Here is a 15,717-nt window from a genome sequence, read left to right as displayed (position 1 = left end):
TCAAACTACAGACATAAACTGATGAATAATGTAATAGGTGTGAAAATCCACAGACTCAAGAGAAGAATGGCAGGGGTAGCACATCCTTAATGAGAGATTAATTAACCACTCTAACCCATTTAATGACCTTTCCTTCAATTAAGTTTTCTGATCTCATAATTTCCTTTGGAGTTCTGATGTGTTTATGCTTTAAAATGTATTGCATATGTAAATGCATATAAAATGTATATCGTTTTAATTAAACATTTAAATGCAATTAGCATTAGTCTCAAATGAATAAAAGTCCAGAATAGTTTTATATTAAATCCAAATTTTAAAAGAACAAAACAGTTTTGAAGGACCCTTACTGTGTCAGAAAGTTTGTTTTAATTTAAATAAAATTAGAAAAATTAAAGAAAACTATTATAAAACGGATAGTTCCAGTCCTTGATTGTGATTGGATGAGCCGCGTTTGAAGCCGTTGAACCAGAAGGACTTTGGTTGAACTCAACAACACATGTGACCGCATTACATTAATATTACTGCGCAACTGCCGTTTGTGATTCTTTGTTGCTGCATGTGTTGCTTAGTAACCTCTTTGGAACTATATTGCTTGGCGGAGGAATAAATGTGTTATAACGGTGTTTATTTTATGAATAAAATAAATATTAAAATGAATATTTTTATGGAGTAACCGTTTTATAAAAGCAATAAGCCCCTTGAAGCCGTGTTTAACAGTGGAGTTAACAGCTGAGGGGGTTTTAGGCACTCCGCTCCGACTCGTAGCTAACGACGCCCCTTAGCTGTTCTAAATCCACTGTCAAACACGGCTTCGCGGGTCTTATTGCTTAAGTATACAGTGTATACATCCACAATTTATGACTTGCTCTCAAGACCCAGCAACAACGTCATGAGATCGTTTTCCACAACATGGCCTTCTCACTGCCACCAGGGACGGCTAAACCGGCCACGTAGTTGACATAAACAAACATTATATATTGTTTACAGCAGGGACTGGTGTACAGTAGGCTACGGTTCAAAAGCTGGGAATAACTTCAACATTATGTTTTTGAAAGAAACTGCATGGTTTAACTTTGCATGAGTGGTGCGTGAATCACCAGCATGCAACAAAGTTGTGGTAAGATCTGCTAATGAAATATATGTGCAACCCATTTTTTAATTCTATAGAATTTTACCAGCACACAACGCTATGAAGAAAGTCAATCATCTAAAACTGACACTGACATGCACCCACATAAATTCAGGCTTTTTATAAAAAAATAATATAAATTATTAATTTAAGGCATTTTATATAAAATTAAGGCTTTTTAGAAACTCTTTTTAAACTTTACTCATGACCAGCATTACAAGATTGTATCACATATTATTGTAATAACACATTTACTATACAGTAGGCTATAGCTACAGTTTCTAGGCTGTTACTATAGAAAGTAGGCTATAGGTTGTAATAGAACTATAGAAAACGATATACATTGGCAATACTGAGGAACCATTATGGTATTACCTGTGATTGACAGCTTTAACAACCGCCACAATTGCAATAAACATATTTAAAAGTGCAAGTACAATGTCAAGAGCTTTAAAGTCTGGACCTTCATGATTTAAGGACCAAGCTTGTTTTCTCATTATGTGTAAAATGTGTTCTGTTAAAATGATGATTGATATTAGGGAAAACCTGGCTTTTTGATAGTATCCAAAAAGATTACATAAATCAAGATGAAATGAAAAGCATTTTTTAATAGAAGAACATGCGAAGTGACATTAAACTTATAAGTTAGACCTGAGTTTGAGCTGTTGAGAAGTTTGTGAGAGAGAGAAAAAAAAAAAAAAACCTATGGAAAATCATCCCAGAAAGCATGGGAAGACACTTAATATCTTAAGAATCTGCATGCAAGAGTAATAAAGGTCTGTACAGCATTGCTTTCTTAAAAAAGAAAAGAAAGAACAATAAAACATAGACCCCAGTAACCCAAAATACACTATTCTCAACATTAAAATACTGCATTTTGAAGAGGTTTACAGGTTAGGTCATCTGAACACATTACTGTAAAAAATACAAATAAAACAATTAATTGTTTCAAAGTGGCAATAAATAGGCCAATATGGTAAAAAGCAGGGACGTGCCAGGTGTAAATAGATGTTATTTAGAATTGATTTTATCTCTAATTATTTGTTAATGTTATAAGTAGTTAAAAGACAAGATAAAGGTGAATTACCGGTTGAGTGAATTCAGAATAATCGTTTATCTATTTCATCTATACAGCACAGCTGATCTCATTCACAAAAACTCCACTGTATGGAGATGCCATTTCATAACTGCATAACTTTTAATGAATTGTAAAACTTTACTGTCAAATAAAAGTGAACTACAATGTTAAAAAAGAGAACATGACTGATGAAGTGTGTGTGTGTGTGTGTGTGTGTGTGTGTGTCATTTCAGTGGGTTGAGGCCCAACCCTGAGAGGATCCATTGAAACAGGTCGAGCCTCTCCAGATCAGGTTTCACTGGGGTGGAGCTCAGGGAAAGTTTTAGATAAAGAGTGGCAAGAAAACCTTCTGAGAGCTTCTTCACACTCGGCCAGGAGACACAAAACAACACAGCTAGCCAACATGTTTCGTTGCGGAATCGCTTATCCAAGATGCAGGTGGATCCTGCCTATCCTTATTCTGTTCGCGATCATTTTCGACATTATCGCCATCGCGGCGCAGTCTGGATGGGTCGAGGACGAGAACGCTAAAACACATTACGCCAGCATGTGGACGCAGTGTCGAGGCCGCAACGACCAGTGGGATTGTAAATCTCTCATGGAGTTCTGTAAGTATTGAGTTCAAGTCGAATCGATGTTTAATCAAGTTTTAGACATTTAACTTACATGCAGTTCAAATAAAAGCGTTCACTAAAAAATAAATGAAACGGGCGCAAAGTTTTCTCTCAAAGTTATGAACAAATACAAATGTTCTCGGTAATAGAATTTGTGTTTAAAGTTTTCTGGCCTTTAAAAATGTTAGCACTAATACATTATTCATATGTCGTTAGTGGAACGTTTTTTTCTTCTTAAACGTCCTAGTTGGACGTTCATCTGTCAATTTTTAAATTTCACTAGTTTTAGAACGTTCAGAGAACAATCGAAAGTAACGTTCCGCAAGGTTTGCGGAGTGATACAATGGAATGTTCTCCTTAAAGAGGCAGTTCACCCAAAAAGATTAAAATCTGTCATCATTTACTCACGCTCTAGTTCTTTTAATTTCTTTCTTCCGCTGAACACAAAAGAAGATATTTTGAAAGAATGTCGGTAACAGACATGGGTTTATATTTGTTTTCCATCCATACTGTGGAAGTCAATGAGGCCCATCAAAAGTTTTGTTTCCCTTATTTTTCAAAATATCTTCTTTTGTGTTCAGCAGAAGAAAGAAATTCATACAGTTTTGGGACAACTAGAGCATGAGTAAATGATGACAGAATTTTAGTTTTTGGGCGAACTATCATTGTAATGTTCGCATAACCAAGAAAAAAGTTTTTAAAATGTTTCACTGGATGTTTTGAAAAGTTCATTGAACATTCAGTAATTACGTTTTCACAACTTGATGGGAATCTTTCGCACAGCGTTGTTAGAACATTTATTTGTTAGCTGGGCCGGAACGTTCTTATAAGTTAAGTTGATCAGAAATAAAAGCCCATAAAAGAATAACATTTATATAATTGTTTTTCTCTATGCAAATGTAAATAATTAATTAATGTAACATTCACAAATAGAGCCACATTTAACCAGTTGAACCAGTTAACTAAATGAGACGAGAAAGTTGACAGCTTAAACCTCCAGGCAAAACCTGCCATTTTGTGTGCGTGTGTGTGTGTAGTCGTTTACCTGTTACCAGCTGTTATTTTCATTTTACCAATAGAACATGTCTAAACTAATGCCTGACAATAAAGATCTCTCCATTACTGTTTAGTGAGCATGTTGATGCAGGAATATAATGCCACAACCCTCTTTATGAACAACAATGCGTCTAAATTATTCATAGATGGAGAATATTATATGCTGTGATGCACTAGTCCACTTCATAGGTTAGCACTTCATATTTCTTTAAGCTCTTGTGTCATACATAAAGCAAGTGTCATGAAAAATATAATTATAATCTTAAAAACAAAGTTGATCATAACATAAGCAGTTTTGTTCCTAACGACTTGAGATGAGTGATGAGTTGACTAGATATGGAGTCGCATCAATCACATTATTTGTCTAACTCGACCACACCCGTCCTCCTGGGTGTGACTGTCCTCAGACACATTCCTCTCCTGAGCGTGAAGAAGCCAAGCACTGTCTCTACAAGTCCTGAAACTGATTCAGAGTGAAACTAGTTAAGCATTTCTGCATGTCTGTTAATGTGTAACCATCCACATTACAAGCTTGCACTGAACATCGCCTCGTGTGTTTTCTCCAAACGTCCTCATGTTGATTAATTGAGTGAAAGTTTGTTTAGATTAACTATGCCTCGTGTAATACATGATGCCTTTGTATAATTTGTTTTTAAAAATGCTAATAGGTTTTGTGTTGTTTCATTTTTACAGTTTTAGAATAGTGTGACCGTAATGAAACCAAAACACATGTTCACACATGTTTACACTGTTTATTTAAATTTAAGTTAAGATATAATATTTTCTTCTTCTATTATTATTATTCTATGTATTCCAAGCATTGGCAGTATTGCATTATTTACAGTCATGCCCATAAAGCAGTTTGGACTTGTGCTAACGTGTTGTTCCTGCCGTCCCTCCAGCATGGGCTCAGGCGGTCGCTGCCCTGATGATCATCGGCCTCATCATCCTCTGCGTCGCCTTCGTCGTCTCGGTCGTGGCGCTCTGCTGCACCCTCAGCATCCCGCTGCTGCCTTTGATTGGAGGCATGCTTATTTTGGCTGGTAAGAGACTTTCTTTGCTTTTTAGTCTGTTATGTTAATAAGGGCTGAGGACACCTTCATGTCAGCCAAAACTCTACAAAATAGGAGTTGTTTTTTCCACGCCTCCAGTCCATGTGGGTTTTGAGACTCTTTCCCAGGAAATTCTACATGAGGATCATTTCCTTCACTTTGACTGTGAAGAAATGAACGGTTTCTAGATAATACGTGGATGTTGGGCTGGGCGGTATGATGGTATAAACCTGAACGCAGCGTTGTTATTTTAGTATCATTGAGATACCATTAAAGTTTTTTATTAATATTTAAATACTTCCATTTTCATTTAAAATTTTGTTGCCATTTCTGTTTTTGCCATTTTTTATATATATATATATCTATGTAGTTTATTTTTTATTTTTATTGTCTTATTTTTAGTTATTTTAGTACGTCAAGTTGAACTAAATGAAAATGAGAAAAGTTGCCATAATTTAACATTTTAGTTTTATTTTATAGCTATTATAACCTGGATCACAGAAATGTCTGTAACATTATTTCGATAGTTCACTTTAGACATTCTACTAACTGCAAGTAACTTTGCAACTACATGTCAACTCGCAGTCATTAGAGTATTAGTAGACTCTCTGCTTAATATCTGCTAACTCTTTATTTTGATGCTCAACAACTGACTATAAGTAACTTTGCAACTACATGTCAACTTATTCTAACCCTACCAGTCTACTAATACTCTACTAACACTCTAATGAGAGTTATCTGACATGTTGCAAAGTTACTTACCGTTAGTACAGTGTCTAAGTGGACTCTCGAACCCAGTAGAGGTTCTGCTGTGCTGAGTTTACTTTAGGTCAGACTTTAAAACAATACAGAGCGGAAATCATCCCAGATAAGTTAAGACAAGTAAGAACTCCTCATTTAGGGGTGGAGAGTTTAAAGATATAAACCGTTGCTTTGTACTGATTATATAATTTTGGTCTTTCCGCCCTCTACTACGTGACTTTTGTTTTGCTGTTGCTACGGGATCGAGTGACAGTGTGTTGCGAACACAAACCACGCTCTCGCCCTCCCCCATCCACTCGTTCACTGTGTTCAGGTGAGGGTTAAGAGCGGCTGTCGAGGTTGGGCAGGTTTGCTCTCCGTCTCTCATTCCTCACCAGACTGAATCACAACCTTTTCTTTTTAACGTTTTGTGATCTGATGTCTTACAACGAGGTGCTTATTGTTGAGTTGGAAGAACAGAATGTTCATCATCATAAATGTTTTATTTAAAACAGGATTATAATTGTAAACTAAAGCTAAAACCATAAAAAACCCTGTAACTTGAAATAAAATATTGTTTTATTATTTTATTTCAACTAAGCCAAGGCAACATTTCTCATTTTCAAGTAATTTATGTTGATGACGTACTAAAATAACTAAACATAAAACCAGAAACTAATACAAATTACAAAAACACACAACAAAATGATTAAAACTTTAAATTACAGTTAAAATGGAAATATAAGAATAAAAGCTATTATCAAAATATTGATAAAAACATATATTAGTATCTCAATGATACTAAAAGTTTACCATTATGCGATGGCACGTACTCAATGAAACAATGAAAGCTCAGCACTCTCTGTGTGAGCAATAGTTCATTCCTCAGTTTTAGATTAGATTACGGGCTTTGTGGCTTGACGCGTCAGACACGGCCCTGTGTGAAAGTTTCCACACACCCAAACAGGGCTTGGCTTCACTCGCATGTCTCTGCAACACCCAGTGACGCCCGTCCCTCCCGTAGATGATGGGTTTATTGAGCTGGGTTTCAAGCTACTGATTAAACATGTTTATGGGCAGAAACGGATTACTGCCGCGTTTATACGAGGTGCAGTTCATCAAGAAACAAACTGCAAAAAATGCCTTTCTTACTTAGTAGTTTTGTCTGGTTTCTAGTCCAAATATCTAAAAATTCTTAAATCAAGATGCATTTACTAGATGAGTAAAATTAGATAAGCTATTATGTCTTGTTTTCCGGGGGAATTAATCAAAATTAAGTTTGCTTAAAACAAGCAAAATGATCAGTCCATGGGGTAAGAAAACTAATGTTAATTCAAACAGAAACAAGATTATTTTTCTTACCCCATGGACAGATCATTTTGCTTGTTTTAAGCAAAAACACACTTAATTTTGATTTATTTCCCCAGAAAACAAGACATAATATCTACTTTAGTAAATGCATCTTGAATTAAGAATTTTTTGATATTTGGACTGGAAACCAGACAAAACTACTAAGTAAGAAAAGCATTTTTTGCAGTGCAGGATAAGATCAACAACCATGTCTTTATCGCTTCCTTTTATACATCCAAAGCCTACAGTGCGTTTAGCCATTTTTTTCAGTTTTTCCATTGTTTTTTACATACAGACGACTATATTGACAAAACGTTCCTCTTTCACACGGATCCGCGAAAACGACTAAAACCGCTGTATTCTGCTGCCAGGACAGTAGATGGCGATGTCACTTTGTAAAGAAACGCTACGCATCTGTAGACTGAACACGCATGTGCATGATGTCTTTGTTTTCACAAATTCCCATTTTTTTTTGGGTTTACACAGAGAGGAGAATGATATTGTTTTCACAAAACAATATCAATATCAGAAAACATTGTCTTTTAAATGAACGGCCAAAACGCATAAAGTTTTCTGCTTTTAGTTGAAAACGGCCCCTGGCAATCAGCTCATCTTTCCTGCATTCCTCAAACTGGTCTATGCTTGAATTATGATTATACTACAGGGCCTTTGAATGCTTGAATCTGATTGGTTGAGGAACGTTCTAAGGTGTGCATTATTTTCAGGGAAACGCACAGCTAAAGTAGTTCCAGGCAGGTCTTGACCGCATTACAGTTCCATATCACTTTGCGTAGTCAACTGTAATAACGGAAAATAGGATACAATTCATAACAAGAAAAAACATTTAGCCGCATGCGCTTGATCTGCAATTTTCAATGTCTAGCTTCACAATCAATGGAAACATGCAGTTTAATTTGAATAAATAAAGTATATAGTCCTATCTATAATCAATAGAAAATTAAACTGAATATAGGCTAAATAAATGGATAGTCCTGCAGCACGGATTATTATTGCAGATAATATAACAAATAAATAATTATTGATAGGCCTTGTTAAAAGGGCTTTGTGTTTCATTTATTTGGCTAGTCTGTCATCTGTCAATAATAGAAAAAAAAGAATGAATTTGAATTAATTAAAAGGAATTGAATTAATAAATAAATAATAATATTGACGCACATTTTCTGTCTCATTATTGCAACATCTCTCTCTAATAACTGCATTAATAACTGGGGACACACTTTAAGGCCGGTTATGAATGTAATTTGATACGTATGACTGACAATGTCCAAACGCGTGTTCAGCGCGTTCAGTCTGTGTTCAAAGTCGGTGTTTAAAATCTGCTGCGATGAAAACAGTCAGAGAATGTGTCAGCTAGTCGTGTGTCCCAGCATTAGTCTGCTATCAGTGGCTCAAACCTCCGTTACTAACTCTAAAATGACGTTTTGGAATTAGCAACGGAGGCAATGGTTTAGATGCGTAAGAAATTAGTCCTACATACAAGAGCGTTTTAATGACAACAACTTTACAAACGTCTTGAAATACGTAATCTGAACAATGTTTCGAGGTGTGGTAACTGTAGTATAAGCGGAATAATTGACTTCAGACCGTTGAATTATTAGAAAAATAATGCACACCCGAGGTGAACGGCCACTCCGCTTCGCGTCGTGACCGCATTACCACCTCGGGTGTGCATTATTTTTCTAATAATTCAACGGCCTGTCGTCAATTATTCCTTACATATTACACGCCTGTGAATCAGACAAGGTTATTTCTGTTCTTACCAGTAGATAAATTACACACACACACACACACACACACACACACACACACACTACCACACCAGATCAATCTAACCAACGGATCAATCTGTTCAGTCAATTTACACCTTGGTTTTACATCTGGGGTCGTAACAGTTTCCCTGGAGCTCACACAGGTGTCCTAGCAGAGGAACCACAGGTGTAGCTCATCAAATGAACAGTAGTCTTCTGTTAATGTCTCACTTAGCCAGACCTTCAGACTAATGGCAGAAGCTCGAAACTCGAAAATCCCAAAGTGTTTCCCATTTTGTGTGCCTTATGCATGGACATGATGTCTGAGTTAATGATCTGTTCATTTTGAATAGGACGTCTATTGTTTTATCATTTGAAGCTTAAAAGTGTGCTTGTACTGTCTGTCTTTCAAATAAATGCGCGATATATCGGACACCATATCGGTATCAGCCGATATATGTTCATTTTTAATGTTATCGTTATCAGAAAATGTGGCCGATATATTAAAGCTGATAAATGATGGATTATTTCCTTCAGCTGAGACGCTTCAGATGCGCACTGTTCAACATGATGGTTTTGAATTTCTTGTAATATGACTGGAATCACTTTAAAAAAAAAAGAAAATACAGTAAATTGCAACATGTGCAATTTGTCAAGTCAAAACAAGTCTGTCATATCGGCTACATATAATTATAATGAGACCATTATGATTGTGTGTTTGGGACGTGGCTATCGGCCAAAATTTTCATACCGGTGCATCCCTAAGAATAATGGCATTTCAAAAAAAATGAAATGGTATGACTTAAGTGTTCGAATACTTTTATGGTCACTGTGACTGAACTTATCTGTTATCTGTAATCTGCTGTGCCATTGAGTGACAGTGCTTTCTCTCGTTACAGTAATCGTGCAGATAATCGCTCTGATCGTCTACCCCGTCAAGTTCAACGAGCTGATCTATGAAGGTTATTATAACTACACGTGGGCGTACGGTTTCGGCTGGGGCGCCACAATCCTGATGCTGGGGTGCGGGATCCTCTTCTGCTGCCTTCCTCGCTACGAAGATGAGCTTTCCGGGAATGGGAAGGTTAAATACATCTACAGCTCTGCCTGAAAGCCCCAAACCTCTCATAAAGGACAATGTTAAGTCACCCAAGACTAAAGGTCAATGCTCACAGATCTCCGAAAGCATTGTCATTTCCCCAAAGCAACCGTAGGACAGTACTGACTTTGATAAGGGCTGTGATGCGCAGCCGAACTGTGGCCGCTTCTCCAACCTTCCAGGTTAATGCAATTACCTTTTATTTTCATTTGTCATTCATTCACAAACCGATTGGGTTTTGATTCGTTGTTTTTAATGTCACTCGGCACAGATTGCTCATGAAAACTCCACCTTTTCTCTACACGTTTTAGAGAGTTACATTGTCCATCACGTATTATATGTAAACATAATTAATTCTAGATGTAATCACATTAATACAGCTTAGAAGATAATTGAAAGTAGGTTGCTTTCTTATGAGTTTTACACTGTAACATGAATATTGTAATGTAAAGTGTGGCTGAGTTTTGATATTTGTATATTTCTTGAACATCTCGACATATCAACATTAAGTAAGCATTTTTACGATGTAACTGTACTTGTATATTAATGTGTCATTCTATGCCGGCCTTCCCTAAACTGCTCTTATATTCAGCTAAGAATGTGTGTTTTGTGTTTGTCTGGTCTAAGTGTTTGTCGAGAGTTTCACATAGATATTTTTACAGCAAAAAAAGGGGTGAGCAAGTGGATAAAAAGCAGAACTGAATGCATTTGGCAGTAAGTTGATGCTTTTCTTTGCTTTGCTTTGAATTTTTGTAGACTTTGATGCAATGTTGTTCAATTCAATTGAGTTAGCTTGGTGTGTATGCAGAAAAGGAAATGAATAAATAAAAATATATACTTTGCTGGTAAACTGCAACATTATAGTTTTTTTTTAAGCGTTTTAATAGATTTTGATTTTTCACTTTGTCATTTGTGGTTCTTTGTGATATGAACTGTAAACGAATCTTCAATAAAAGTGAGTAATACTATTAAGACAATCACATTTTTTTTTTAAAGAAATTAAAGTTGGCCTAAAGGTGTTTTTGCACCCAGGGTTGGGTATCTTTGAATTTTAACGATTCTGATTCTTCGATTCAAATAAGGGGAAACATTTTTATATATCATTCACATTTAGTCAAAGTCTTTTTGCAAAACATTTAATTGCAGCTGAATACCTTGAAAACAAATAAACAGGCTAAAGAACACTTACACAAGGATTTGAAATACCATAGCAAAAACAACTATACATTTTAAGCATTATTAAAGACAAGGAAACATTCAGTAATTAAAAAGAACAAGCAAATTAGCAATTGTACAAATAGCTACAACTGAACAAAGATACGATTTAAATAAACAGTGTTTTAAGATTTTCAGGGACAGAATCTCTTCAAATGTAAAATAACACTGCACTTTATAAATAAAATATACATTACAAATATAGTTCAAACACACAGCGAGTGAATTTTCTTGTTGTCTTTTGTTGTTTGATTAAAGTTATTATAGAGATGGCAGCAGGAATATTAGGCTGCTGTCACTTTAAAGGGATAGTTAGGGATAAGGGGATAAAATTAGCCCATGATTTACTCTTCCTCAACTCATCCTAGGTGTGTATGACATTCTTCTTTCAGACGAATACAATCTGAGTTATATTAAAAAAATAGATGCACTTTTATGATGGATAGATGCACTTTTATGATGGATAGATGCACTTTTTTTATGATGGATAGATGCACATTTATGATGGATAGATGCACTTTTATGATGGATAGATGCACTTTTATCATGGATAGATGCACTTTTATCATGGATAGATGCACTTTTATCATGGATAGATGCACTTTTATGGACTTTAAAACAGAAACGGCCATTCACTGCCATTATAAAGCTTGGAAGAGCCAGGACATTAACATAACTCTGATATATACACACCTCGGATGACTTGAGGGTGAGTAAATCATGGGCTAATTTTCATTTTTGGGTGAACTATCCCTTTAAGAGCTGCACAGATCCAATATACTGTTACACATGCGTTTTCTTTCTCAACTGTTTACGTTCACTTAAGACATAAATGACTGTCTACAATGATATTTTGACATATCTCTGTGTGTATTGAACGGACGTTCAAGTGCAAAAAGACGCGGAAGAGAACTTGTTTCAGTATCGTGCAATATTCAGTGTGACTAACTCATAGTATGTTTAATTGGCCAATAAACTCAAGGGGGTCTATAGACAGATCTGTACGGGTCGCCCTCGTCCAGGTGGTTCTTCACCAGCCAAACAACTGCTATTGACACCAATGCTAACAGAAGCTCAGTCTAGAAATCAATGAGTTTATTTATCTTGCCATGAATCAGATCCGCTGTCAAGTAGTTTTGAGCCAGTAATCCAAAACTAAATAAGCAACAAATCACTTTGTATCCGTGGGGAAATGATATCATTGGCCGATTCAGTTCCAGGCTACTGCGAGTGTTGGTCTCTGAGATATGTCAAAATAAAGTGAAAGATCTCTCTTTCACTTAAATGACAATTAATAGGTCATTTGCATTGCCATTTAAGTGAAATTATTGAACTTAAATATACGAGCTTGATAAAAATGATCATTCTAGAAGAAAATTTCAGATGGCACTTAGAGGCTTTTGCATCTGAACTCTTCATATATATATATATATATATGCACTTTTTTTTTTTTTTTTTTTTGGTACAGGAGTGGCATGTTTTGAGGATTATTTGGGATGGGTTATCAATCCTGCCACTGGGATATGAGCAGACAAATCTGGTTATCGTTTCACCTTTAGTGTAAATGTCACGGGTGGAAGTAATAGTGAGGCGAGGATTCAAGTGCATGAATGAAGGGTCTTTAATTAATAATAATAAAAATTAAAAAAAAAAACTCCTCATGGGGGAAAACAGGACAGGCATCCACAGACCTATGGCAGGAGACAGGAACACGAGGGAACAGATGACGATCCAGCACAGGACTGCAAACACAGGACGATAAATAGGGAAGCAAACAAAAGAGGGTAAGGAGGGAGGACGGGTGGGGCAAATGAATCAATAATCAGATAACAAGATGGGTAGGGCTAGTCTAGACAATGGACAGGAGAGCACATGGCACAAGGAAACACATGGCAAGCCCTGTGCTCACACCAGACAGGACTATAACACAAGCACACGACAGACCGAGAGCGTCAGAGCTCTGTCACCAAACCAAGATATAAACTCCACAGAAGTGACACAGCCCTGACAGTAAATGAATCCCTGTTGCTTGCAGCAATAACCTTCATTTCCGATCAGTTTGAAATGTTCTTTGCGGTCCACCAAAAGTACAGTGTAAATAAGTGAGAAGTGAGCAGGCACACAACAGGAGGTGTGTTTTCTGCTGAAGATGAGTCAGAGAGAGACACACCTGTTCTGTTCACCTCTCTCTGTCACCGTATAAACAGCGGCAACATCTGGTACGTGGAGTACTGCGGAAACTGTCTGTAAACGGGTCGACTGAGGACAACAACAAAAGGAAGGGAACAAACACACCATGCATGTCTCCTGTTCACATTCCTCACACACACTGCTCACATTCTGGCTGGAAACTTTTAGTTCAGCTCATTGTTGGTAGTGACGCAAACTTCATGACTCGATTCACACGCTTGCGATTTGATTTCGATGTCAATTTAATATCTATTCTTTTGGATATTGAAGGGGATTGGAATCCACTGCTGCTTCAATGTGTAATGAGTGATTATAATTAAGGTATTAATCAATATTTTTTCGTTCTAAATATCTAATGAGTTGAATGACTTCCCTGGAGATTTTACTTTGTTATAGTTACCAGTGTGAACACTGAAAAGTTCTTTTCATGTATTATTTGATGTCTGTATTTGATTTCTGAGTGCAGTAACAGTGCTTGCTCATTTAGCCCGGCTTCCAGAAATGAAATATGGACTTGTTTTGTGTTTGAGAAAGGTCTTCAGTGTGTTAAAACATATAGTGGTCATTGAAGCCAATAGTTTAAGGGACCATTTGTCAGTGAAAGCCTATATTTTCCAGTTAGACTAAAGTGTAGCTCTCCTTGAGAGAAAGAACTTGTTATCTTGATGTTTTGAGAGGACTCTCCTGTTTATGGTTAGAGCCTGGCCAAATCCAACCTTGGAAAAGCTGTGTGTTGGTGTGTGTGTTAGTCTTCTTGGTTACAGGTTAAGGAACCACTGGCATTATTGGAGATTGACTGAGTTGTTGTTCTGGACATGCTGGTGCCCAGCAATGCAGATCTGAGACTTGGAAGCTCACGACGTGTCTAACTTCAGTGTCCGAGTGTCAGCCGCATAATCGTTGCAGATATGCTTCAGTCTATCTGTATATGTGTGGAAAATGACTATGTTTATCTATTTCTTAGCCAATCAGAAACTGCAGCCTGAAGCAAGGATGTAGCTTAGACCTTGGTGAAGCGTATAACTGCTTTGTGTGTGTGTGTGTGTGTGTGTGTGTGTGATGAAGGGTATAACTGTGATCTTTGTAACTGTGAATGGGGCGGCCTACGAACTCCTGTGTGAGTCTTGAAGCTGAACTTCTGCTGATGAAACTGCAAACTATCTTCAGTAAAACTTTTCTTCAATTTATTATAATTCTGACTCCGGGTCTTCTTTCAAACATCTGGTCCATGGGTCCTAAACTGTTAACCCCTTACAATATGAATACCTTATTAGGTCTACTAATGATTATACATAATTAAAATGACGATAATCACATTTTATAGTCCAGAAGTTTGGGGGTGAATTAAAACATGATTTTTTAAAGCTCTTTTTTAGTCTTAATCTTATTTTAAATATTTTTTAAGACATCTTGAGACCTCAAGAAGACTCTAGAAGACGCCAGTCTGAAAAGCCCTGCAAGGACAACACACACACACACACACACACACACACACACACACACACACACATATATACATATATATAGTAGGGTAACATGGGGGAAGATGCCCCCCCTTAACAACAATGTGTATTTACTTTTAAATTGTTTTTGGATATAGGTTTATTATGCAGAAGGGTGATCGATCAGCCAATGTGTTTTATTATAGGAAATAAATTGAAATATTTGTAAATTTAATTGTTATAGAACAAAATGTAAAATTATCCAAAGGGGCCATCTTAGTTACTGAATATATTGTAATGTGCTTTGAGCTAGTGAACTGTTTTACAAAGATATAATAGGCTATAATTATTTAATGAAATGTATGCCCTTTATTATATTGTATAGATTTTGTATTGCATAGATCTACTCGCATGGTGCAACTAAAAGATTTATAGCAGGCGTTAATAACAATATCTTTAAGGAGAGAGGGTCGGGTGAGGGTGTTACAATAAAAAAAACCCGTATTTTATTAGAGAGAATAACCTCTTGTCACTCAGATTAACGGTGTCACGGATTTTTTTTTTTTCTTATATAACAGATGAAAATATACAAACACCTTCAGGAGAACATTAAAGTAAAAAAAAAAAAAAAAAAAAAAAAAACTTTTATTCGCACTTTTATTCTGAAAATGATTCTGACTTTATAATAACACTCGACGTCACCTGCTGGAGTAATGATGTCACTTGCAGATAGAGTACGCGACTTCAAAATCCCCACATGTGAATAAAAGGGAAGAAAAGAGAGAAGGGGGGGGGGGGGGGTAATTTTGGGTTTAATTCTAAAATTAAACCCAAATTTAATTTTAGAAGGTGTTGAGTTATTTGAGAAAAAATGCAATAATAAACATATCTGTAATATCTTCCAAAAACAAAACAAATGATATCTAAGATCTCTAAGAAAATCTAAGATTGAAAATATTGACTGGAGAAGAGCTTGGTTAAT

The 15,717-nt window shown here is 36.3% G+C and overlaps 1 protein-coding gene across 1 annotated transcript; it reads left to right on the top strand.

Moving 5' to 3' along the window:
• The first annotated feature begins 2,469 nt into the window (after positions 1–2,469).
• perp (p53 apoptosis effector related to pmp22) lies at positions 2,470–10,856 on the top strand. Its single transcript, XM_081351298.1, has 3 exons — positions 2,470–2,815; positions 4,780–4,920; positions 9,689–10,856. Exons 1-3 carry the CDS (start codon positions 2,611–2,613, stop codon positions 9,898–9,900), a joined length of 558 nt encoding a protein of 185 aa, XP_081207424.1. The 5' UTR covers positions 2,470–2,610; the 3' UTR covers positions 9,901–10,856.
• Positions 10,857–15,717: the final 4,861 nt, after the last annotated feature.

Source organism: Scardinius erythrophthalmus, assembly GCF_964197995.2.
Source record: "Scardinius erythrophthalmus genome assembly, chromosome: 21".
Lineage (NCBI taxonomy): Eukaryota > Metazoa > Chordata > Actinopteri > Cypriniformes > Leuciscidae > Scardinius > Scardinius erythrophthalmus.
The sequence above is the reverse complement of the archived record's forward strand: the minus strand, read 5'-3'. Positions and strand labels throughout refer to the sequence as shown.

What these genes read in the sequence shown, in the direction of transcription:
- perp (XM_081351298.1), top strand. Translation starts at nt 2,611, where the DNA reads ATGTTTCGTTGCGGAATCGCTTATCCAAGATGCAGGTGGATCCTGCCT. An exon ending in TAAATCTCTCATGGAGTTCT is followed by an intron (nt 2,816 to 4,779) that starts GTAAGTATTGAG and finishes CCGTCCCTCCAG; the next exon opens with CATGGGCTCAGGCGGTCGCT. An exon ending in AGGCATGCTTATTTTGGCTG is followed by an intron (nt 4,921 to 9,688) that starts GTAAGAGACTTT and finishes CTCTCGTTACAG; the next exon opens with TAATCGTGCAGATAATCGCT.